General features: G+C 42.9%; 1 protein-coding gene across 1 annotated transcript in view; it reads left to right on the top strand.

Annotated features, from left to right (window-relative positions):
• Window positions 1-24,956, top strand: part of RELL1 (RELT like 1) — a 72,245-nt gene extending 47,289 nt beyond the window's left edge. Inside the window, exons 5-7 of the mRNA XM_008067837.2 lie at window positions 2,279-2,515; window positions 5,414-5,555; window positions 24,881-24,956. Of these exons, the coding sequence (XP_008066028.1) occupies window positions 2,279-2,515; window positions 5,414-5,552 (376 nt within the window). The 3' untranslated portion in view covers window positions 5,553-5,555; window positions 24,881-24,956. The remainder of the gene's footprint in view (window positions 1-2,278; window positions 2,516-5,413; window positions 5,556-24,880) is intronic.
• Window positions 24,957-25,257: the final 301 nt, after the last annotated feature.

The raw sequence follows: 25,257 nt of genomic DNA, 5'->3' as shown, positions 1-25,257 counted from the left end.
CCTTTTAATACATGGTGCTAATTTAACATTATTTTACCCCAGAAAGGTACTGCTTTGTGTTTTTATTTTAACAGTTGAGAAGCCATCCTAAAGTGCACCAGAAAGCTTTTGGCTATCATCATGTTTGAGATGTCTGCTGAGCTGTAGGCTCTTTTGAAGTGTGCAGGTGACCAATTTTCAGCACCACAAAGGCTGATTTCTGCCATCACAGCCTCTTGTGTGACTTTGGGGCTTTTGCCACAATGTTGGGTGTCAGACTGTGTGTGACATGCAGCCCCCCTACTCCCACATGCGCCAGAGGGCTGATTCCTGGGCAGGCTGGCCCTGTCTGGTTTCGATTACTCCTGTTCTGATGTGCCAGAATTCTATCCTGTACCTTTTGAAAATAGCCAACATCTGGCCTATATACAGATGTTTTTCATGTTTTGGATGGTTTGGCCAAATTTCTTCCAGGTTATCAAAGTGGTCTCCACTGTTTCTGAAGGGGGTCCCCAAAAACATGGAATTTATTTTTATAAAATTGTGTGTTTCTTGCATGTTTAAACTTTAGTCACCTCCAAAGTACTCTCCATTTGACGTTTGATGCAATACACCTATCGAGATGCTTTTTCCACTGCTCAAAACAGTTTTTGAACTCATCCATTTTGATGCCTTTTAGTCTTCTGCCATTTTGTTTCACCTCTTCCACACCAGGAAAGGATTCAGAAAATGTTTTTCATCTGGAGAAACAAAAAGTCTCTCAGGGTGAGATTGGGTGAATATGGAGGGTGTGGCATGGGGTCATGCTGGTTTTGGTCAAAAACTGCTGAACACTCAGCACAGTGTAGACAGGTGCAGCTCGTAAATCACCTATCATGAAATGGGCAAATGCATTGAAAGAATGTCCAAAAAAATTAACTTTAAACCAAACTCAGTCTCTCACAACAACACTAGCTAGTACACTGATGCCAATGGGTTCCTAGAACACTTATCTTGTGGGGGAAGCCTGTACTAGAAGGGGCCCGTCCTCCAAAAAATAATTCTGGTTTTTTGGGGAGTTCCTTCTCATTCTGTATAGCAAGGTAGTTAATTAAGGGCATGGTTTCTGGAATGAAACTGTTTAAGTTTGGATCTCAGATCCAGCACTTATTTGCTGTGTGACCTTGGGCAAGTTACTTAACTTATTGTAGCCTCAATGTCTTCATTTCTTTTTCTTTCTTTTTTTTTAGTTAGTGTCTCACTTTGTTGCACAGGCTGCTGGAGTACAGCGGTACAACCATGGTTCACTGCAGCCTCAACCTTCTGGACTCAGGCAATCCACCTCAGCCTCCTGAGTAGCTGGGGCTACAGGCGTGCCCCAACACAGCTGGCTAATTTTTAAATTTTTTGTAGAGAAAAAAATATTGAACTCGAACTCCTGGGCTCAAGTGATTCTGTCTTGACCTCTCAAAGTGCTAGGATTATAGGCATGAGTCACTGTGTTCAGCCTGTGTTCTTATTTTTTAAATGAGAAAATTAATAATACCAACATCATAAAGTTTTACAAAGATTAATTCAATTAACATATGTAAAATGCTTAGAATATTAAGTGTTAGCTCTTTTTATTATTACTATAATCAACACCATCAACATCTGTTTTGAGCATCACTTTTGATATTTTGACCTAAAAATACCTTCCTTTGATGCAATAGCCAGATTGGATTAAATATTCTGACTATCTTAAATTATCTGATAAATTGATTGGAATTTGAGTTTTTTCCTTTATCAGGGCATGTATGTTCTGAGCATCTTTTTGTGTGGAGTTCCAGGCAGACACTCAGGTATTTGTGAGAAATTAGTGTGATTATGTGGGAAGGGAGATCAGTGTTTTAGAAATATTTTAATGCTACTTTCTTTTTTAGACTACATATTAGAAGGCTGAATGCAAGGGTTTAACAACATTCATTCAACAAACATTTCTCAGTTAGCAGCTGTGTCCAAAACCAATGACAGGCACTACAGGATGCCCAAAGATGGCCGAGACAGAGGCATCATGAGTTAATATGATCTGATGCGTACTAATGCTTTAAAGTCAGGCTGTCATCCTTAGAAGCAGTAGTTTATTTCCAGACAATCTGTTCCATTCTAGAAGTGAAGAATCACATTATTATTTTATCTGCTGTGTAAGGTCAGCTCACAAAGTCCATTTGTACAATTGGAAGATGCAACCTGGTTCTTACATCACAGGGAGAGAGATCACCTTAACTCATGTGTCCTTTAAGTAACCAGTTCTCCCTTTTCCTTTTCCTCCCCTTCTAAGCCCCGTGACCCCCAGCACACCTGGGAGCCCACCCGTGAGTCCTGGGCCCTTGTCACCAGGGGCCACCCCGGGGAAGCACGTCTGTGGCCACCATCTGCACACCGTTGGCGGTGTTGTCGAGAGGGACGTGTGTCATCGGTGTAGGCACAAGCGGTGGCACTTCATAAAGCCCACCAACAAGTCCAAAGAGGGCCGTCCCAGGCGCCAAGGCGAGGTCACTGTCCTCTCTGTCGGCAGGTAAGGTCTTTTGGTTTGTGTGTGACACAGTAGTGGATTTGTACCTACAAAATATAAAGCATGTTCAACTGAGCTTGGTAAGGTCATATCTCTGGGTGTAGATATTTTCTGGTTGGTCTGAGTCCTGAATTTTTCCGACAACAGAAGAATCCTAAAGGCAGCTATTTCTAGCTCAGATGGAAGATGTATTCATTATGGTAAATACTCACCATAACAGAGAAAACCCAGATTCTTGACTGCATGCAGAATAGACATTGCTGTGTAACTTATGGCAGTAGGTGGTCAAGGCGTGGCCCTTCAGGTCATCATCTGGGGTCCCAGGCCCCTTGAGTCTGTGGCTCTGCCATGTTTGCTACCAGAAGGAGAAGGTTTGTGGAAGATTGCACTCAGGAAGACTAAGAGTGGCCTGCATCATTTCAGCTGACGTTCCACTGGCTGGAACTCGGTCACTTGACCACAGCTACCTGCCAGGAAGCTGGAAACTGTCATCTAGCCCTGTGCCAGGAGAAAGTGAAGATATAGATCTAGTCCACAGCTTTCCAGGCTCTGCCTTGGGCCGTCCATGCGAATTGCTAGAACTTTTTATTTATTTATTTATTGATTGAGTCAGTATCTCACTCTGTTGCCCAGGCTGGAGTGCAGTGGCATGATCATGGCTCACCGCAGTCTTGACCTCCTGGACTCAGTAGCTGGGACATGTGCTTCTGCCTCAGTAGCTGGGACATGCACACCACCATGCCCAGCTAATTTTTTTTGTAGAGACGAGGTCTCACTATGTTACCCAGGCTGGTCTCGAACTCCTGGGCTCAAGCATTCCTCTTGCCTCAGCCTCCCAAAGTACTGGGTTTATAGGTGTGAGCCACCATGGGACCGTTTCTTATGGTTCACCTGGGTTTCTTGGTCCTAAAGTGCCTTTCACTTGTGACCCTTGTGTGATGTGGACATCTTGCAGTTCCAGTGATGCGTCAGTCTCCCTTGAGGTAGAGCACCTTTGTGGTTCGATGCTTTACAGTTTCTGCTTGTGGATTCAGTGCGTCATCAGGATGCGCATTGCTCATGCTGTATCTGGAAAGACAGTGGAGAGTTGTACTTAGGAACACATGTGGGAAGTCATATTGGCGAGGCACTGAGCAAAAGTCGCCAGTACCGCTTCCATGAGCCTTCTTTACTGACAAACTTCTGGGATGAGTAGCCTCGACTCACTGCTTTTGCCTTGTTCAAGTCCTGGCACCACTGCTGACAAACTGTTCATTGCCTCTGTGCCTCAGTTTCCTTCGCAAAGTGAAGATGACAGCCACACTCACCTCATGGGATTGCTGTGGAGACTAAATGAGGTCATTCATATAAAGACCAGTTTGGGGCACTTGCGCACTCAAGAAATGTTGGCTGTTATTTTAATTCGGTGGAGTCTCGCCATGGGTTACACAAGCCACGAGAAGGCCGCAGGGCCGCTTGCTGCTTGCAGCAAAACAGCACGATTCATGCCCACACTGTTTTATGATAAAGCAGAGTCATGGGGATTTATGAATGCAGATGTCATGAAAACCTGCAGTTTATTCAGACAAAGTATATTTTGTTGGTCTTAAGAAAACATCAGCAGAAATGCTCGACTCAGATTCAGCATGGCTGTTTTGAATTTACCACTCTGTCTTGGATGTAGGGAACTGTGAGCCCTTAATCAGTGCAGGCTGTTTTTCAGCGCACTGTTGCTTAAGAGTCAACTAGAGTCAGGTTGTGTTTACGACCTCTTCCTGTTCTTTCTTTCACCTTCTCAGAGTCTTCTTCCTCCTCAGGGCAGGCAATCTCATTTTGGACAAAGATGGAAAATTTATTTTAGATTATTTTAAGGGAAATTAAGACCAGAACCAGAAAGAAGCTATTTTGAAAGACTTTAGGGATTAGATGATATATTGGGAAAATGGTAAATTGAGCAAATTTCTTTAACATTCTCTCTTTATTCTTAAGGAAAATTTCTTTTGTAACTTCCTTAATTTTATCCTTAATCCTTAATGAAAATTAACCCCCAATTTTTTTAGGAAGCAAACAAACAAGGAAATAGACAAACCCCCAAACCCTACCGCCAACTAATACTGATAAAGTATGCCACTGGGGCTTTTCTAGCTCTGTGTCTGTGTGTGTGTGTGTGTGTGTGTGTGTGTGTGTGGGATGTTGACATAGGACTGTCTGACAGGTATGTATTTTTGTATGGTAGTTCTCTGGTGAACATCCTGGTTACGTCAGTCTCATTTGTCAACTAGTATTGCTGTTATCCAGCCTTCTGTTGTTAAAAAACTGATGTTAAAGCTTATGATGTTGAGCCGGGCTCGGTGGCTCAGCCTGTAATCCCGCGCCTTTGGGATGCTGAGGTGAGTGGATTGCCTGAGCCCGCGGGTTTGAGACCCACCTGGGTGGCAAGACCTCATCTCTACAATAAATCAAAAAATCAGCCGGGTGTGGTAGTGCATGCCTGTAATTCCGGCTACTCAGAAGGCTGAGGCGGAAGGATCGCCAGAGCCCAGCAGGTCGAGGCTGCCGTGGCTGGGAGCAGCCACTGCACTCCAGTCTGGGCGACAGAGTGAGACTCCAACTCAAAAAAAAAAAAAAATGCTTATGATGTCATTGTTAGAAACCACAGCTCTGAGGCTATTTAATGTTTTTAAAATGCATTTTGCATGCTCTGTAGAATGTCTGGCTTAGTCTGGGATATGGTTGAGTGAAATCTGGGTAGGGTGCAGGTGGCTCTGCTGGGTGGGAATGTCCTTCCTCTTGAACATGTCATTTTTATTTGTGTCCTTTTGGCCTAGTTCATTTGTGATCCTCTGGATGGATGATGTTTGCTTTGCTCATGATTCTTGTTTATTGGACTAGCAATCCCCATCACCTCTCTTTCCTCCTCAGGTTTCGAGTTACAAAAGTAGAACACAAGTCAAGCCACCAGAAGGAGCGGAGAAGCTTGATGTCTGTCAGTGGGACCGAAAGCGTCAATGGGGAGGTGCCTGTGACACCTGTGAAGAGAGAACGGAGTGGTACAGAGTAGCAGGTGAGTGCAGTTTTGGTGACCGAGGGGGTGGAGTGGTGCAGTGGGGAGAAGGTACTAAGAGCCTCCCTGATGTCTGTGGCAGCTGAGGAATGACATGTGGGAGGGAAATGGGAAAGCTTTCCTGGAACTGTTGAGATGGAAGGGGACTGAGCACGATTCCTTGTCTGTCCAGAACTTTATAAAGAAGTCACAAACTCTCTGGAAGTGCCTCCGGGGCTTGGCCTGAATGATAATGATAATGAGGACAGAGAATATGAGGCAATGTGGCATGGTGGGGACTGTGGCAAACTAGAAATCACCGCCCCTATCCACAGGGCTTGCATTACCACAAGGCAGAAAGCACCGAGTGTTGCTATATCTTCTTACTCAAAAGAAGGTGAAATCCAGACTTTTAAAATGTTGGCGGCTTAAGAAATTTTCTTTGGAAAAAAAGCCTTAAAAAAAACCCCCAAAAACCTTGTAGGCAAGATGACATGTCATCTTGCTGTCATTTTTAGGTAAACTGTGATTTGAAAAAGGTAGAGACAGGCAAACCAGTTGTTTTTTCCTTTCATTGAGTTGGAAACCAGTTTTCTTTGATGTGTCACAGTTCTGAAACCTCAGTAGGAATATTTTTCTTTCTACCAAATATTTTGAGGCAATGAAAACTAAGCAGATACTTCTTGGTTTGGCAGTTTTAATTCTGGAAGATAACTGCTTTCAAAAGCAAAACGAAACTCTGTGATAACTTGGTATTTGCTTAGTGTTCTTCTCCCTCTTTTCTTTCTGTTGTAGCTTAAGTAGCATTGATCTTTTCCATATTTCTTTTTCTTTTTTTTTGAGTCAGAGTCTCACTCTGTCACCCAGGCTGGAGTGCAGTGGCATGATCACAGCTACCACCATGGCTCAGCCTGATGAGCTCAGGCGATCCTTTCACCTCAACCTTCCAAGCTGAAACTATAAACCACCATGCCTGGTTAATTTTTTTATTTATTGTGGAGGTGAAGCCAGGTCTCGCCAAGTTGTCCCGGCTGATCTTGAACCCCTGGGCTCAGGCAATCCTTCTACCTCTGCTCCCTAGCACCCATGTTTCTTATTCTTGGTAAAAGCGCAGGTGTGAGGACTTGGAAGGACTGTCCTCTGAACACCCCAATGGAACCATCAGAGCCTGACCTTTAAGTCAGAAGAGTCTGCACTTCTAGAGGGAAGGGGTGGGGGATGAGGGAGAGGCCAGACAGGATCCGCACAAGTGCAGTCACAGCAGAGTTGAACCTGAGTCCTGAAGTCAGGCAGCTGGGTTTGAATCCCAGTTGGCCACTCACTAGCTGGGACCTGGGCAAGGTTCTTTCTCTTTTTATGGCTCACTGAGAATGCAAACGATGCCGCTGAGCCTCAGGAGAGGCAATGAGATCCTCGTGAAGGTACATGCGGCTAGTCAGGGCCTGGCACGTGGGAGGTGCTGTTGGGGCTACTGATGTTTATGAGTGAATTGACTTTTTATGAGTGGCTGAGTGGAGGAGACAAGTACTCTTAGGCGGAGCTTCTCTGATCATCTGTCAGGATCCGAGGCTCAAGACGCTCCGGAGGCATCATCTGGAAGAGTCGGGCCTGAGTTTTCTGAGACGTGGGGGCTCTGGTAGCTTTTGAGTGCTGGTCCTTGCAGTTTTGCCTTTGGGGAGACCTGGCCCCGAGTTTAGGAGTTGAGTGGGGGGGCCTTCTTGAAAGAGGAGAAACAGTGCAGTAAAGGTCTGTCTCTGGCTTCTCAAGCAGGTACTTGTGACCTTGGGGAAGGTAGCCAAGAGGGATTTAGGAAAAGGAAGAGGATGATGAAGATAGTAACAGCAGCCAATGCTAATTCAGTATCATACTGATCAGTATCTCACCTGTCATCATTAGAAACAACTCTTAGTGGGGTTGATACTATGATCCTAGTTTTCCTGATGAGGAAACTGGTGAATGGAAAGCATAAGTTACATGTTAAAGGTCACATATCTCAAAAGAGCTGAGATTTGAACCTAGGTCTTTACATGATCAATCACACCTTTCCTTCCATCATCCTAGAATTATCATGAAGGGCAGTCCTAGACCCATGAACGGGGAATATTTCCACCAATGATCTAGGACTTTGTGATCTAATAAGGTAGCAAATAGTCACCTGTGGCTATTTATTTATTTATTTGAGACAAAGTCTCACTCTGTCGCCTAGGATGGAGTACAGTGGCATGCTCATGGCTGCTGCAGCCTTGACCTGCTGGGCTCAAGCGATCCTTCCACCTCAGCGTTCCAAGTATCTGGAACTACAGGCACACGCCACCACACCTGGCTAATTTTTCTTGATTTATTGTAGAGACTCGGTCTCGCCAAGTTGCCCAGGCTGGTCTTAAACCCTTGGGCTCAGGTAGTCCTCTTGCCTCTGCCTCCCAAAGTGCTGAGATTACAATTGTGAGCCACTGCACCTGGCCCAGCTGTGGCTATTTAAATTAAAATTAAAAATTTAGTTCTGGGCTGAGCACAGTGACTCATGCCTATCATCCCTGCACTTTGAGAGGCTGAGGAGAGAGGATTGCCTGAGGCTTGGCGTTCAAAATCAGTCTGGGCAATGACCCCCATGTCTACCAAGAAAATTTTAAAAATTAGTTGGGTATGGTGGCCCGTGCCTGTAGTCCCAGCACTTTGAGAGGTCATAGTGAAGGGATCACTTAAGGCCTCTCAAAGATCAGCCTGGGCAACATAGCAATACCCTGTTTCTACAAAAAAAAAAAAAAATTAATTAGCTGGCATGGTGGTGCACACCTGTAGTCCTAGCTACTCGGGAGGCTGAGGCAGGAATATCACTTAAGCCTAGGAGTTAAAGGCTGCGGTGAACCATGATCATACCACTGCACCCTAGGCTGGGTGACAGAGTGAGACCCTGTGTCTAAAAGAAAAAAAAATTATATTTTAGTTCTGCATTTACCTTAGTCACATTCCAAGTGTTCAGTGGCCACAGAGAGCTGGACTCTACCATATTGGACAATGCAGATCATTGCAGGAAGTTTTATTGAACAGAGCAGATGGTACCTGAGATATGGAAAGTGGAATGCTAAGTGACCTTGGTAAGTTAGGGGAGCATTCTGACTTAAGTCAGCAAGGACTTGCCTGTCTCTCAGGAGAAGCATTTGGCTACACAAGTGTAAAGTGAGGAAGGCCTAGCCAGCTTAGCTGCCAAGAAAGCCTGGGTCATACGGACAGTCTTGCATGAGTCATCAGCTGGGCAGTGTGTGGCAGTGGAGCAGATTTATCCTGTAAGAAGACCCGGCCTGCCCCCAGGCAGAAGCTGCAAGGTGATCCTCTTGTCAAAATCAGCCCCATCAGAGATTGACTGCCTGGTGCCATGACTGACTTTGGCCACCACTGCCTGGAGAGTGGAACTCTAGATCGGGGAAGGTTTAAAAAATTAGGATTGCTAGCTGGTTTTCTTGGCCCAGATTCTCGCTATCTTTATCTGACTGTAGGACTTGGTCCAAGCATATGAAGTCCTGGCCACATTCAACTGGTTTGTAATTTAATATTCTCTGCAAAACATTTAGCAGGATTATATAAAAATAGATCAGATTTGATCGGAAGATGTGGGTTCAAATCTGAGATTTGCCATTTGGAAATGGTACTTAACTGCTCTCTTCCTGGTTTCCTTGAACATGAAATAAGAATATTAAACTCACTGACTGAAGCAAGTGCCAAGGGAGAGTTTGGGATGCAGGTCGTTCTCAGGGGAAGGCATTCATCTTGTGTGGTGCCACACCTGAGCGGCCCTGAATGGGAAATGTTTTGTCTGAACCTCCAACTTGCTGTAATTGACTTTGAAATTAAAAATAAAATTTTTTAGCATGAAAATGTTCAAACAAACTCAAAAGTAGAGAGAAGAATAATCGTGAGTATCCATGATCCATGTAGTAGTAAATGGATTATAATACTTACAGCTTCCTGAGTGCTTGGTACTCAGCATACTTTGAAAGGCATATTTCTTGAATAAACTGTGTCTTCACTACAGTAGTAGGTGGGTGTCCATTAGTACCCCATTTTGCAGATGAAGGTCTCAGGCACAGAGCTTAGCAACCTGTTTAGAGGTATCAGCAAGAATGCGATGGAGTTCAGAGTCAAACCCAGGCAACTTGGCTTCAGATGTCATGGACTTCATTCAACTGGGTCCAAGACAGAGAGGTCCCACTATTAGAGCCTGCTCAGGTTGGGACCTGCCGGGTGACTGTGTCTGATCACGCCAGCAGAGTAAGCATTCTGAAAAAGGAAGGGTATATACATTGGCATTTTAAAAAATGATGTATTCATTACAATTTTTCTTCTAGATTTTTAAAATTTCTCATCCACAAAAGAGTATGCTTGGGACATTTAACAGGACTTGATTTTCCAACTAGGAAAATCCTGAAATGTTTTCTCCTGGGTCCAAATCTCTGCTTTTGGACTGAGTCAGAAGATTTTTTGCTGGAATGTAAGCAATAAAACACGAGAGGCACGTTATGTGTCTTTTGTGCAATCTAATTCAGTTGTTAGAGTTGTAGTTTCTCTTGAAAGATGTTTGTGCTTGCATTTGCATGTTTAGCCAAACTATTTGACTGGAATGCTTTGTTTTTCTGTAGAATGGATTCAGATATTCAAATGCAAATGCATATCCTACTTATTGATTAGGTTTCTTTTGTTGTTATTGGGTGCTCATTATGAGAAACTAGACTTAGTATTTAAAAAGAACATTATCAAGATTCAGGCAGAATTTCTCTCTTCCTCTTTTTTTCATTCCTTTAAAACCCAAAGTCTGTGGATAGTTGTTTCCTTTCCCTGCATCCCCTAGCCCAGCTTTGTTGGTCTGAGTTCTTTTTTATAGCTAGATCTAACTTGCCCTCTGCCTGATTTATTTTGACAATGCAGTTAAAATGGTTTCTTTTCTCTATAGAAAATGTGCTTTGATTTCTTCTTGGAAGAATAAGCTTTTGTTCTTCCAAGTTAAATAAATCGAATTGCTCTCAACCTCCAAATGCCACTGCCTTGTCTTCATTGTCACTGGTCTTTTTCGCTTTTTAAAAATGACACTGTCCTAAGCATTCACTTAGGCATGTTTCTGAAGTATGTCCTCATTTTTCTGTTTTATGATAGTGTCTTGTTGGAAACATTGATTTGAGTACGTTTACCTAGCTGTATTTTTTTTTTTTTTTTTGGAAAGCAGGGTTTATTGAGGACAGGGAAGCTCCCATAGTGGGAGGGGACCCTAAGGGGTTGCCCCACAGCTGTAGTTTAAAAAAATTTTATTTTAAGTCACTTATATTGACAAATGAAAATTATATGTATTTATCATCTACAACATGTTGTTTTTAAATATGCATACATTGTGGAATGACTAAATTGAGCTAATCAATGTATGCATTAGCTCACATAGTTGTCATTTTTTGTGGTGAGAACACTTAAATCTACTCTTAGTGTTTTTCAAGAATACAGCGCATTGATATTAACTATAGGCACCATTTTGTGCAATAGAGCTCTTGACTTATTCCTCCTAGCTGAACTTGAGGCCTTTGACTAACATCTTCCCACTGCCCCTCCCCCCACCGGCATTCTACTCTCTGCGTCTGTGAGTTCCGTTATTTTAGATCCCACATATAAGTGAGGTCATGCAATATTTGTCTTTCTGTGGCCTGGCTTACTTCACGCAACATAATGCCCTCTGGGTTCATACATTTTGTCTCCAGTGATAGGGTTTCCTCTTTAATTGTGTTTACCTGTATACCACATTTTTTTCTTTCATTGGTGGACACTTAGGTTGACTCCATAACTTGGTTATTGTGAATAAGGCTGCCACGAGCATGAGAATGCAGATATCTCTTCAACATAATGATTTCAGTACGTTTAGGTATAAACCCAGTAGTGGAATTGCTCGATCATTTTTAACTTTTTGAGGAACTGTCATCTTGTTTTCCATTATGACTGTACTGATTTACATTCTTACCAGTGTGCAGGAGTTTCCTTTTCTCTAGATCCTCACCAGCACTTGGTATCTTTTGTCGTTTTGATAATAGCCATTCTAACAGGTGGGAGGTGGCAGCTCACTGTCGCTTTGATTTGCATTTCCCTGATGATTAGCAATGTTGATCATTTTTTTCATATACCTGCTGACCATTTGTAGTTCTTTTGAGAAATTTCTATTCAGAGCCTCTGCCCATTTACATTTTTTTTAACATTTTATTTATTTATTCTAATTGACAAAAATTGTATATATGTATTGTATACAAGCCAATCCATTTATGTTGTCTTGAAATAAGTACACATTATGGAATGGCCAAACCAAGGTGAGTTACATGCATTATCTCACATGCCATTTTTTTGTGACGCAGATACTTAAAATCCACTCTCTGTACAATCCATTGTTACCGTGAGCCATAGTCACCATGTTATACAGTAAACCTTGAACTTTTTCCTCCTGTCTGACTGAAATTGTGTGTCCTTTGCTCAGCATCTCCTCAACTTCTCTCTCCCCTTTTTGGGCCATTTTTTAATTGGCTTATTTATTTTCTTTCTTTCTTTTTTTTTGAGTTGGAGTCTCACTCTGTCGCCCAGACTGGAGTGCAGTGGCCACTCCTGGGCTCCGGCGATCCTTCCGCCTCAGCCTTCCAAGTAGCTGGAACTACAAGCGTGCGCTACCATGCCTGGCTAATTTGTTATTTATTGTAGAGATGAGGTCTCGTCAAGTTACCCGCGAGCTCAGGCAATCCACTCACCTCAGCCTCCCAAAGGCACAGAATTACAGGCTGAGCCACTGAGCCTGGCTTATTTTCTTACTATTGAGTTTTTTGCATTCCTTATATAGTTTGGGTATTAACCCCTTGTAAGATGTATAATTTGCAAATATTTTCTCCCATTCTCTAGGTTGTCTTTTCACTCTGTTGATGGTTTTCTTTGCTATGCAGAAGCTTTTTAGTTTGATTGAAATTTCATTTGTTTATTTTCACTTTTGTTGCCTTTGATTTTGGGTTCATATCCAAAAACTCATTGCCCAAACCAGTATCATGGAGCTTTCCCCCTCAATGTTTTCTTCTAGTAGTTTTACAGTTAACATTTTTCTTACTAAAGAAAAAAATTCATAATATTAGACATCTCTTTTTATTTTAAATTATTTTGTTATTGAAACAATTGTGTTGGTGTTTATTTTAGTGATCAAAAGCTTGGTTTTAAACTCTTACATTTAATCTGTCACTTAACTACCAATGTTTTGGGGCAAGTTACTTAAGGCTTTTAAGCCTCAGGTTTTTTGTCTTTAAAATGGGTTGTTGCTGGACTTAAATGACATGATCATGTATAGTTCCTAACGCAGTCTTTGGCACAGAGTTATACTCACTGCTATTAATAATTTTCATGCTATTCTCAGTGGTCTTAATGATTTATTAGACCACTTCTCAAACATCAACTTTTGATACTATGAATTACTTTACTTCTTAGGAACACTACAGCTTTGGACTCTCAGGACATCTCAGAAATAGATAGCATTTAGTTTGGCAAGGCCCTTAGGAATTTGGGCCATTTTCTTGTTTGTGTTAAGGAGACCTTAGAAATAAACATTCCTCTCTTACAGGAGGTGGAATTAAAATTAGTAGCAAGGCAATTGAAAGATTTTGCTGGCTTCATTTCTTTTTATGATAAAGATCAAAGGATGGGATAAATAAAAGTGTAGTGTGGCCTGAATTTTCAGCACCGAAGCATGACTGCAGTGTCGGTTGGTGCTTTACTTTGGAATAAAAGCCTCCTCTTTGTCAAGATGCTCATGGCTCAAACTCCCCTGAGCATCCATGTCCAATCACAGGTTGGCTCTCCTGACCCTGAGCTGCCTGTGTTTTCTCCTGACATTGAGGAAGGAAAGGCAGCTCATCTCCTGTTTTTGGACTCAGCTCACCCCCTTTCTTTATAGTAGAGGCTCTTCGGAGCCACTCCTGAAGTTGTGCTGCTTTTTCTGTAATCCTCTGAATTGCCTTTCTTATCTATCCAGAAAGCAGGTGATGGTGGGAAACACTAGGTACCACTACCACTAGCTAGTTTATTTTTTCTCCCTAAAAATTCATATTTTTAAAAATTCAGAGAAAATACATATTTTTTAAAAACCAGGGCCAGATGTGGTGGCTCACACCTGTAATCCCAGCATTTTGGGAGGCCGAGGATTGCTTGAGCCTGGGAATTCAAGATCAGCCTAGGCAACATAGCCAGACTATGTCTCTATAAACACTTAAAAAAATTAGCCAGGCGTGGTCGTGTGTGCCTGTATTCTTAGCTACTTGGGAGACTGAGGTAGAAGGATGGCCTGACCCTTGGAGGCAAAGGCTGCTGTAAGCCCTGATCGTGTCACTGCACTTCACCCTGGGTGACAGAGTGAGACCCGGACTCAAAAAAAAAAGCAAAAGGATTTCAGATTTGACAGGTGCTTTTAAACTTGATTCACTGATCTTACAGGGGCAAATGGAATATAAATGTGTAAGAAGAAACTGCACCTTAAGTAGAAATGGACCAGGCCACCTGGCTTGATTTTTCAATTGCTGGACACCTTTCTCAAGGGTAAAAGCGGTGCTCTTTGATACCTGCCTTGCTCCTATGTGGAAGACCAGTCCCACTGAGTCTGTCTTACATGTGGAGGTGGAGGGAGGTTACGACCACCTACCACCTTCCGTGAAGGAGAGGCAGGCTGGACAGTCGACTGGATGGAGAGAAAAGCTGAGTGAGGGACAGGAACATAACAACAATCTCAGAAACCATAGACAAAACCCCATTTTATAGATGACAAGCCAGGCTCAGAGGGGATGATTTTCCCCAGATCCCAGGACAAGTAGTGACAGGGCTTGGATGGGAAGAAACCCACAGTCTGAAGCCAACGTGCCCAGTGGCTGTGGGGCATGAGGGAGCTTTGCTTTCCCTGGCAAGGAAACAAACAAGCCTTTCTTCATGTAGCTGCATAGTGATCCTGGCTTGGGAGGGCCTCCTTGGGCCTCCTGTGGGATCATCTGAGGATCATCTGATGGGCTGTAAGGCTCTGCCTGCATCAGGTCCAGGTTTGTAAACCATTCCATTTTCTTCCAGGTAGACTAAGGTCATAGACTTTTAGACCTCGGAGGAGATGTGATGGCTAATTCCTTTCACAGCAAGTACCACTGCATCCTTAAAACGTACCTATTGTGTGCCAGGCACTTGTCTGGGCCCCAGGAACACAGTAGCATGTCAGATGCACAGACCAAGGCCATGCGCTCATGGAGCTTCTAGAATGGAAGCTAGTTTTGACAGCAGACCCTGTGCCTCCTGATTCCCTTGTTCAGCTGCTGTTTTTCAAGATCATGCTGAGAGTTCACCGCAGAGCCACGACTTGGACTTCCTGATGGTTCAGTCCCTCAGTGTCTCCAATGTACTGGATGTTACAAGTGTTTGAAATGGGATCCTTTTTTAAAGAATTGAAATAAAAGACATGCATAGGGTAAAATATTCAATCAGCAAAAAAGGCTTCAGGGTGAAATAATAAAATTCTTAAAAACAAAAGTAAGACTCCTCTCCATCTACCCACTCCTGCTTCCCCCTCCCTGCTCCTGTGTTATCTTCTGGACCCCTTCCCAAGGTGGGACCGTGGTTACCAGTCCTCCCTGTGCTTTCAGCATCCACGCTGTCATCTGTGGAAGGGCAAAAGGAGAGGCTTTAGATCTACAGACACACTGCGTGAGCCCATATACATGCAGCACAGCCCTGAGAGCACACAGAGGACACTGGTAACCATTGCTCTTTGGTTGGTTTTTTGGGAATCGGGGTCTCACTCTGTTGCCCAGGCTAGAGTGCATTGGCATCACAGCTACAGCCTTGACTTCCTGGGGTCAGCCTCCCAAGTAGCTGGGACTACAGTAGCTGGGACTACAGGCGCGTGCCACCACACCTGGCTAACTGTTTTTCGTTTTTTTATAGAGACAAGGTGTTGTTGTGTTGCCCAGGCTAGTCTTGAACTCCTGAGCTCAAGCAATCCTCCCATCTCGGCCTCCCAAATTGTTGGGATTACAGAAGTGAGCCACTATATCTGGCTAGCACCTTGCTTTTTGTTGAAGCTTTTATGTTCCATGGTTCCTTGACTGTTGAGTTTTTATTTACCCATAGATGATTGATAAGAAGCAGTTTTTACTCTCCCACATTGACTAAGCCATGAGGAGTGAAAATGCAGGACATATTAAAAAGCCATATATCCTATTATTTGTCCTGTATTGTGGGGAATAGCCCCAGTACATTTATGGATGGAGTTTGGAGTAGACCTAAAATCATACTTGCCTGTCATCAACTCTGATATCTTTTTTAAGTTTCTACAGCCTTGTTTTGGGCACAGAAGATACTGAAACATATTTACTAGTATTCCCAGAATTTAGACAACGTTGGGGCCAGAGGGTTTTTTGTTTGTTTGTTTTATTTTGAGATGAGGTCTCTGTTGCCCAGGCTGGAGTGCAGTGGCATAATCAGGCTCACAGCAGCCTTGAACTACTGGATATCGTTTTGCTTCAGCCTCCCAAGTAGCTGGACTACAGGCACACACCACCTTGCCTGCCTACTTTTTTGTTTTGGTCAGAGTCTGACTCTGTCACCCAGGCTGGAGGGCAGTGGCATGCTCCTGGCCACCACAGCCTCCACCTTATGAGCTTAGGTGATCCTTCCACTTCAGCCTCATAAGTTGCTAGAACTGCAGGTGCGTGTCACTACACCTGGATAATTGTTCTGTTTTTTGGTAGAGATGATGTCTCACTATATTGCCCAGGTCGGTCGTGAGCTCCTGGGCTCAAGCAGTTTTCCTGCCTTAGCCTCCCAAAGTGCTGGGATTACAGGCGTGAGCCATTGTGCTCGGCCCTGGCTAATTTTTTTGTTCTTTTGAAAAGACAAGGTCTCGCTCGCTATGTTGCCCAGGCTGGTCTCGAACTCCTGGACTCGTGTCTCCCAAAGTGCTGAGATTACAGGCGTGAGCCACCTGGCTGGCCTGAGGCATTTGTTTGGTTTTGCTTCCAACTGCTACCAAGTAGGTCATCTCCTCCTAGCCCATAGAGCCCTGGAGCAGGCCCAAGCCCCTTCCCATTGTTGACCAGGAGAATCCACTGAACCCTCCTGCCCTTTGGAGGCCTAAAGACAGACTAAGAAGGCTTAAAAGAAGCAGAAAATGAAATACTTTCAGAGACACTTTGCCTGTAATTAGAAAGAAGGTAAAATTAATAGTTTTAATCAGGATTTTTATTGTTCTTAATTTGTATCTTGAGACTTTGAGCTCTGCCAGCCTTAAATAGCTTAAAACAGTGCCTATTTTCTGTAAGTAACAAGACATAGAATGACATAATCCACATTGTAACTTCTGGGATCAGACTTCTTGTGTTGAAGATCTGGGATGTCATATTATTTTGTTTGTTTTTGTTTTTGTTTGAGTTAGGGTCTTACTCTGTCACCCAGGCTGGAGTGTGATGATCACAGCTCACTGCAGCCTCAACCTCCTAGGCTCAGACAATCCTTCCACCTCAGCCTCCCAAGGAGCTGGGACTGCAGGCGCGTACCACCATGCTCGGCTAATTTTGGGCCGTCACTTTTTAGCTGTCTGATCTTGAATAAGTAACTTAGCTTCGGATCCTTTACCTTCTCCATCTTTTAAGAGGGAATACTAATGACAATAATACCACTACTTTATAGGATGTTATTCCTTGGCACTAAATACATGTGAAATAGGTAAATGTCAGATGTTATCATTACTGTACTATGTTAGACAAGCCCTATGTAAACATGTAGCAAATAAAAGTTAAAATGAATGTTTTTGATATTTCTTGATTCTCTTGAGGCTCAGAGAGGCCGGGTTGGACATAACCTATAAGATAGTAGTAGATTGTTCATTTCATACCCAGGTAGAAGTTTATTGAAGGCCAGTTAGCTGAACTCTAGCTCACAAGCTGGTAGAGAGATCATATCTGACGTGTTTGATTTTTTTTTTTAGAAGAAGGTGGTATTAGCTGGCTCGGTGGCCCAGCCTGTAATCCCAGCACTTTGGGAGGCCGAGATGAGAGGATTGCCTGAGCCCACAGGTTCAAGACCAGCCTGGGCAACTTGACAAAATCTTTTCTCTACAATTAATCAAAAAGATAGCTGGGTGTGGTGGCACACACCTGTAGTTCCAGCTACTTGGAAGGTTGAAGCCAAAGGATCACCTGAGCCCAATACGTCAAGGCTGTGGTGGCCATTGAATGTACCACAGCACTCCAGCCTGGGTGACAGAGTGAGACTCCTACTAAAAAAAAAAAAAAAAAAAAAAATAGCCCCCCAAAACAGTTGCTCACCATTGAGATTTAGTGTTAAGGTTTGAATTATCGAGTCTCCTGTCCAAAATGGGGGTTGTAATGTGCAAATGCCCAATCTTACTACTAATAAAAAAAATACAAACTAAAATAGAGATCACCTTTCGCTTTTCTGTTGACAGAGACGAATATTAACACTGGTGTTAAGATGTGTTAAGATATAGAACACATCTTAATTGAGACTCTGAGAATAAAAGGGACACTATGAGTAATTCTTCTGGGTGAACATATATAAACCAAGACCTTACACACAAGCCAGTTCTCGTAGTTTCTGGTTAAGAGGATGGAGGGGGATGGACTTTATCACACACCCAGCAGGGAGGTGACAGTGGTCTAGACCTATGGGTGGCAATCTAGAAATATAAAAATTTAAATATGTACTCACTGACCAAATTGTTCTAATTATAAATATAATGCAAGTATGCACAAATAGTGTTCAAAGTTGTTCATTTCAGCCTTGTTTACAGTAGCAAGTAACTGGAAACAATTTGAAATATTCATCAATAGGGGATTAATTAATTAAGTGAATTTTGCCTTATTCATGTAATAATGGTTTCATACCCAGGTAGAAGTTTATTGAAGGCCAGTTAGCTGAACTCTAGCTCACAAGCTGGTAGAGAGATCATATCTGACGTGTTTGATTTTTTTTTAGAAGAAGGTGGTATTAGCTGGCTCGGTAGCCCAGCCTGTAATCCCACGCCTTTGGGAGGCTGAGGTGAGTGGATTGCCTGAGCCCGCGGGTTCGAGACCTGCCTGGGCAGCGAGACCTCATCTCTACAATAAATCAAAAAATCAGCCGGGCGTGGTAGCGCATGCCTGTAATTCAGGCTACTTGGAAGGCTGAGGCGGAAGGATCGCCGGAGCCCAGCATGTCGAGGCTGCGGTGGCCGGGAGCGGCCACTGCACTCCAGTCTGGGCGTGGAGTGAGACTCCAACTCAAAAAAAAAAAAAATAATAATGGTCACTAATGTCAAAGGCTGAAGTAGAGCTAGGTGAACAGACACAGATTACCCACTACATATTATTAGATGGAAAAAGCAAGTTTTGGTTAAGAAATAATATACCACGTACCACAAGTTGTCTTGGTGAAACTAATGTTTAAATCACCCCCTCCCCCATATGCACTAAGCTCCTTGAGGGCTTGGATGGTGTCCTTCCACCTTGTGCTGAGCCTTTGGGTAGCATCTTATATGTATTTGGCCCTCAGTGGCTTTTTTCAATAGCTGTGACAAGATGGCATTCATCTGGTCATTAAAAAAGACCTCTGCAGAGTAGCCAAATTCTAGTTCCAAACTACTTTGAAATACGTTTTTAAAAGATTCTGCAATTGAAAAATGTTGTAGTTCAATGCTTATACACTGTTGGTGGGATTGTAAACTAGTTCAACCCCTGTGGAAAGCAGTTTGGAAATTTCTCAAAGAACTAAAAATAGATTTACCATTGATTCCAGCAGTGCCACTACTTGGGTATATACCCAAAGGAACATAAATCATTCTACCAAAAAGACACCTGCACTTGTATGTTTATTGCAGCACTATTCCCAGTAGCAAAAACATGGAACCAACCTAGATGCTCATCAGCTGTGAACTGAATAAAGAAAATGTGGTGCATGCATACCATGAAATACTATGCAGCCACAAAGAAGAATGAAATCATGTTCTTTGCAGCAACGTGGATGCAGCTGGAGGTCATTATTATAAGCAAACTAACATAGAAACAGAAAACTGAATATTGCATGTTCTTACTTAGAAGTGAGAACTAAACAATGGGCACACACGGGCATAGGATGGGAACAGCAGACCCTGGGGACTCATAAAGGGAGTCGATGGGTATAATTAATCTACTTCTGCCAAGGCACCAACCTATACAGGCAGGAGGTATTGTTGCAACACCATGGTGTCACATTTCAGCAGTCCTAACCAGCGGGCATGTGACCACAGATTGATCAGTAGAGCCTGGAACAGGATAGTCTTGTACCCAAGGAGTCTGAGCCTTAGAGGATCACAGATTACTAGTGAATGGCCACGTATATATAGCTCTAGGACTCGAGTGTGAATACTGCTGTCATCATCCTAACTCGGTTTCTATAAACTATCCTTATTTATTTTATTTAAAAGTCTTGCAGGAAGTTATTAATCCAGGTGTGTGTTTATGTAGCCTTGGATCTTTCGATGAGATCAGAATTCAGTGTCACGTAGGTGCTTTGCTGATCTCACTATAGATTTTTAGCATCATTTAACTGCTCACATGACGACAATTACTTCTACTGGGAGAGGCCCTGCCAGTATTTCTAGCTTCTGCCTTTTCCTCCTGTGGCTTCCCTGCACAGGTGGGGAGCAGAGAAGTGGGGGGTACCAGAAGATCTCTGTGGATGTCTCTGTGGTGATCAGATGGTAGTGCAGTGTAGGGGTGACCGTGTGGTCTTCCAGGTCTGACTGCCTGAGGTGGAACCCCTAATTCCGTTATTAGTTACATGGCCTTGGGCAAGTTCTTGAACCTACAGACCTCAGTTTCTTCCCTTGAAAATGGGGATCATCACTGACTCATGGAGTCATCCAGAAGATTGAATTATGAACCTCAAGTGCTTAGTATGGCAGTACCAAACTTGTGGAGGTAATCTGCAAACGTCAGTCCTGTTATTATTAATCAGATGGCCTTTCCTTCCTTAACACCCTGCCCTTTGAGATTGTGCTGTTCACTGTTCATTAATTTCTTAGGCTTCTCGTTTCCTAAAACTTGTTTCTAACTTTTAAAGGGACCAGATTATTTTTTTCTGGAGAATCTTTTCTAACAAGACATCTGTATCCTTATCGGAAATGTATTGTGGCTTCTGTGGAGCCATAACAATAATAGGATTATGGCTTTATCTTTATAAGATTTGTAGTAAATAGTGAGCATTAAAGAAAAAGATAACCTCTGCCTTTGTTCCAGATCTTTTGGGAGGCCTGTTGTTAGGTTAAAATATATCCCAGTGGGGCCTCTGAAATGTTAGGTCAGACCTGCTGGAGGTGTCTGGTTTTGATCCAGTGCCACACAAAAGATGCAAAGAATTGCATAGAAATTAGATGGGAAAATATAGTTTATTTAGAAAGTAAAGAGAGAAAGGGAGAGAGGGAGGGAGAAGGAGAAAGGAGATTCACCTCCCCAAGGTAGGAGAGTGGGCCAAAGCTTAGGAAAACATGACCTGGTCATAGCTCAAAGAACACATGGCCAAACCATAGCTTAGCAAGGCAATGGCAAATAACTGTAAGAAGTCCAATCCTTTTAAGCTTTCCCTCTGATGGGGGCAGGTCGTTAAGGTGATTGGGTAATGGTCTGCTCTGTGTCATCACAGAAGGGGACAGACAAGCACAGGTACTGACATCAGGTGATGGACAGCAGGCAGGTGGGTGGGACAGTCACATGACTGTTGCCATGTTGATGGGGTCTGTCTGTGTCATGAATTTCAAGAAGGACTGATTAGGTTAACTTGAGTCTTAGGGTTGGAGGCAAATACCTGGAATAGGAAAGCTCATTAGGGAAAACAAACTGGGGAGGGAGTAAAACACTTATCAATTGTACCTCTGAGAAACCGGTTCTGTCCCTGGCCAGTAATTAGAAGGTAAATTAAAGTGAACTGCCAGAGATTCATGACAAAGCTAAGCACTGTTAAAATGGCTGATCATCTTATATCCTTTCACCTGTAATCCCAGCACTTTGGGAGACTGAGGCAGGAGGATCAACTGAGCACAGGAGTTCCAGTCTAGCCTTGGCAGCATAGCGAAACCTTGTCTTTACAAAAAAAAAAAATTAAAAAATTAGCCAGGCATGATGGTATACACCTGTAGTCCCAACCACTCGAGAGGCTATGGCAGAAGGATGACCTGAGCCCAGGAGACCAAAGCTACAGTGAGCTGTGATAGTGCTACTGTACTCCAGCCTAGGTAACAGAGTGAGACCCCAACTCAAAAAAAAAAAAAATCTTTTGGGAGGTTCTTGATTTTTGTCTATCAGTCTTGTCTCAAGAGTGAAATGGTTGCACTTGGGATTGCTGAATTGTAAGGAAGTTTTGCTTAGTTTTTCCAGTTTGAGCACTCAGTGGTGTAAAACCATAATCACCAAATTTCCCCAAAGGAGAGAGAAGGCAGGCTTGTTCCATATAGTGTGGTCCCATTATGGCTACTGAGAGCAGTGGGTGGGTGGCAGTTTCTTTCCCCTCCCGTCCACGCTGCCTGTTTACTATCTGTAGCATCTGTGTCAGCCCACACAGGGTATCTGACCTCTGTAGGACAATATGGAAGGCCCCTCTTAACATTCCTATTGGTGCTCTGCCTAAGGAAAGATTATTTCAAAGTGTGTGCTTGTTTATCAATATGGACGTATTTACATTTGTAGAATGAAATGAGCAGGAATTTAACAATGTCAAAATGTACCGTAACATAATCCAGACTTTTTTTTTTTGAGTTGGGGTCTCACTCTGTTGCCCAGGCTGGAGTGCAGTGACATGCTCACAGCTCACCACAGCCTTAACCTTCTGGGCTCAGGCGATCCTTCTACCTCAGCTTCCTGAGTAACTGGAACTACAGGTATGCACCATCATGCCCGGCTAATTTTTTAATTTTTTTGTAGCGATGCAGTTTTGCTATGTTGCCCAGGCTAGTCCTGAACCATCCATGCTTTTGAGGCACTTCGTTTTACCACCAGAAAGAAAGCCACAGCCGCAAATTTACAAGCCATAGAGCTTGGGCTTGTCTTTTTTCCTACTAGATTGTCACTCTGATAAGACAGGTATTGTCCTGGAAATTTATGGCTGCTGTACCAGTAAGTGCAGCCTCCTCATAAATGTGTATTTGTAAGAAGAGTCCAGAATGGCAAGAGTTTTCTGTTTTTGTTTTTAAAATAGCTTTCTTTTTTCTGCTTAGTTTCTAGTATTAGCAGTGAGGACTTAAGCAGCAATTTGTATTTTTCACTTCCTCTCTCAGAGAGATACTGCAGACTGTGCAGTTTTAATCAGATGCAGACAGCAGCTCTTGAAGAAAGCGAGTGTGAGTAGAGCAGATAATTGGATGTTGGTTATGGCGAGAATCACTAAACTTGGGGCTGCAGGGACTGCTTGACCTCCCCCATATGCATTTTGCATATGTTATCTGATAACAATCCCCAGTAACCCTTCACAAGAGTGCTACACTGGCTGCCATGGCATGGTTCAGTAACTAGCAGTAGGGTCTGGATTTGAATCCAGGAATCTGGCTCCAGGCCCCTCAGTCTCACCCTGGCCTGTGGTCCTGCATGCCACACCGTCAAGTCAATCGAATCTGTGTAAAAGCTCTAAATGGGAAGTTCCAAGTTGGAAGGAAAACTGTTACTGTAATGAAACATTTTCCTAGGCCTCGCATCCTTTACCCTTGACTTTGTTATTTTCCTTGATGCAGAAGTGTCTAGTTCTAAGGGAACACATAAAGAGGAGACTTAAAAATAGTAGATGATGTCCTAGTTTAAAGAACTGTCTTTCTTATATTTTTTCTTCTAGAACCATTTTAAAAATATTTCTCCACCTCTGGCCTTTCTACCTTTTTTTTTTTTTTTGCCTCTGCTAGGATGTTTCATACAAATTGACTCTTATCTGAAAGTAGTTCCAGACTTGATTTTGTTCAACTTTACAGTAAAAATTCATAGTTCAGCTGTGCTAGGTTGTGGCAGTGTAGGGAATTTCCATATAATTAAATTATATAGTAAATATACAGTTAGAAACTTGAGCCATGTCGTTTTAGGGAACAACGTTTCATTTTCTTTTTATCTAAAGGGATAAAGGTCCTTTACCTAACCCATCATCTTGTTTGGGAAATCAGTCTCTTTCTCTCATTTTCTCTCTCTGACTCTCACTTTCTCTCTCCTCTCTCATAACCACTGTGAATATTATGGATGACAGAATGACCCCCCCCCAAAAAAATCATCTGAGTCATATGAGTGCATACCTTGAAGGATGAGCTGTAAAATAAGTTTTGAAAAAGTATGTTCTTAAAGCCATCTCTACGGACTTTGTGCTATTTCTTATTTTGCAAGCTGGTTTCATCTCTGGTTTTGTTTAGCTAGGGAGTAACAGTTTCGCCAGATAAGAGGGTTTTGTTTTTTTTTTCCCCCTCCTTAACCTTGTGTAGGTTAGCCTGCCCTGCACGTATGTGTGTTTCAACAGACATAGGCAGCTCTGGAATTCGAGTGCTGCCCTGGGTCATCCTAACCTTTAAAACAGGAAAGTAAAAGGGTACAGAGCTGTGGATTAGATGAGATACTTGTAAAAAACCCTTGGGAAAGTAGAGAACTATTTGCAAGTATGAGGGCTTTATTTGCAATATCAGTGTAGACATTGACTAGGCCCAGTTGTTGGAATGACTTAAAAATACAATGCAGAACCCCGGGGTGCCTTGAAGACCAAGATTGGCCATTTATCATTGTGTTCTTAGTTGAAATCCCAATCAAGCTGCCTCGGGTGGTTGGAGACCTTGAGTGAACTCTCTCTGGAGCTGCTTTGGAAGGACACATCACCTGCCACATAGAAGATTCCTTGTGATGCAGGATGTCATTCTGTTACTTGTTACTTGACAGAATGTGGCAGCGGAGTTAAGGAACGTGTTCCCCAGATGAAGTGGCACTTGAATCCCAGGGAGGTGCCCTGCGTCACCTTGGAGGCATTTAACATGAAGATGTGTGTTTGACCCTTGCAGCACAAGGATACCCTTCCTCTCCTATGGCTCCCAAGTCCTGTCATTGTTTGGTTTGTCAGACCTTGATCAAGAGGTCTTTTTTGGAATTAACTTAATTATAATTTTGCTTAAATTTCTTTAGACTGAAATCTAGAAAAAAATGCACATGAGGGAAGAAATGGGGTGGGAAAGGGTAAGAATGGATGAGAATTCTGTGTTTTTCCATATTCAGGCAGATGCCTATATAATATGATGTTTAACTTTTGTTAAAGCTCTACTGTTTCTTGTTTTTCTCTTACAGCAATGATTTTGAAGAGTTCGAAGAGACTGAAAACTTACAAGATATGAAGTTGCTTAGGGAATATTTTTATCTATTTTATATACTTTCTATCATGGAATCAGCAAGCATGCGGATCAGAACTAAAAGGGAATATATTGCTGTGTGGTTTGCTTGGAAATAAGTTTTGTTTTAAAAAAATATATTGAAAAATGTGCCAGGCACCGTGGCTCATGCCTTGTCATCCCAGCACTTTGCGAGGCCCAGGCAAAAGGATTGCCTGAGCTCAGGGGTTCAACACTAGCCTGGGCAACATAGTGAGACCTCATCTCTACAATAAATCATAAAAAATTGGCCAGGCGTGATGGCACGCTCCTGTGGTTCCAGCTACTTGGAAGACT

This window comes from Carlito syrichta, unplaced genomic scaffold (assembly GCF_000164805.1).
Source record: "Carlito syrichta isolate Samal-C Ts95f unplaced genomic scaffold, Tarsius_syrichta-2.0.1 Scaffold309784, whole genome shotgun sequence".
NCBI lineage: Eukaryota > Metazoa > Chordata > Mammalia > Primates > Tarsiidae > Carlito > Carlito syrichta.
This window is presented reverse-complemented; position numbering and strand designations above follow the sequence as displayed.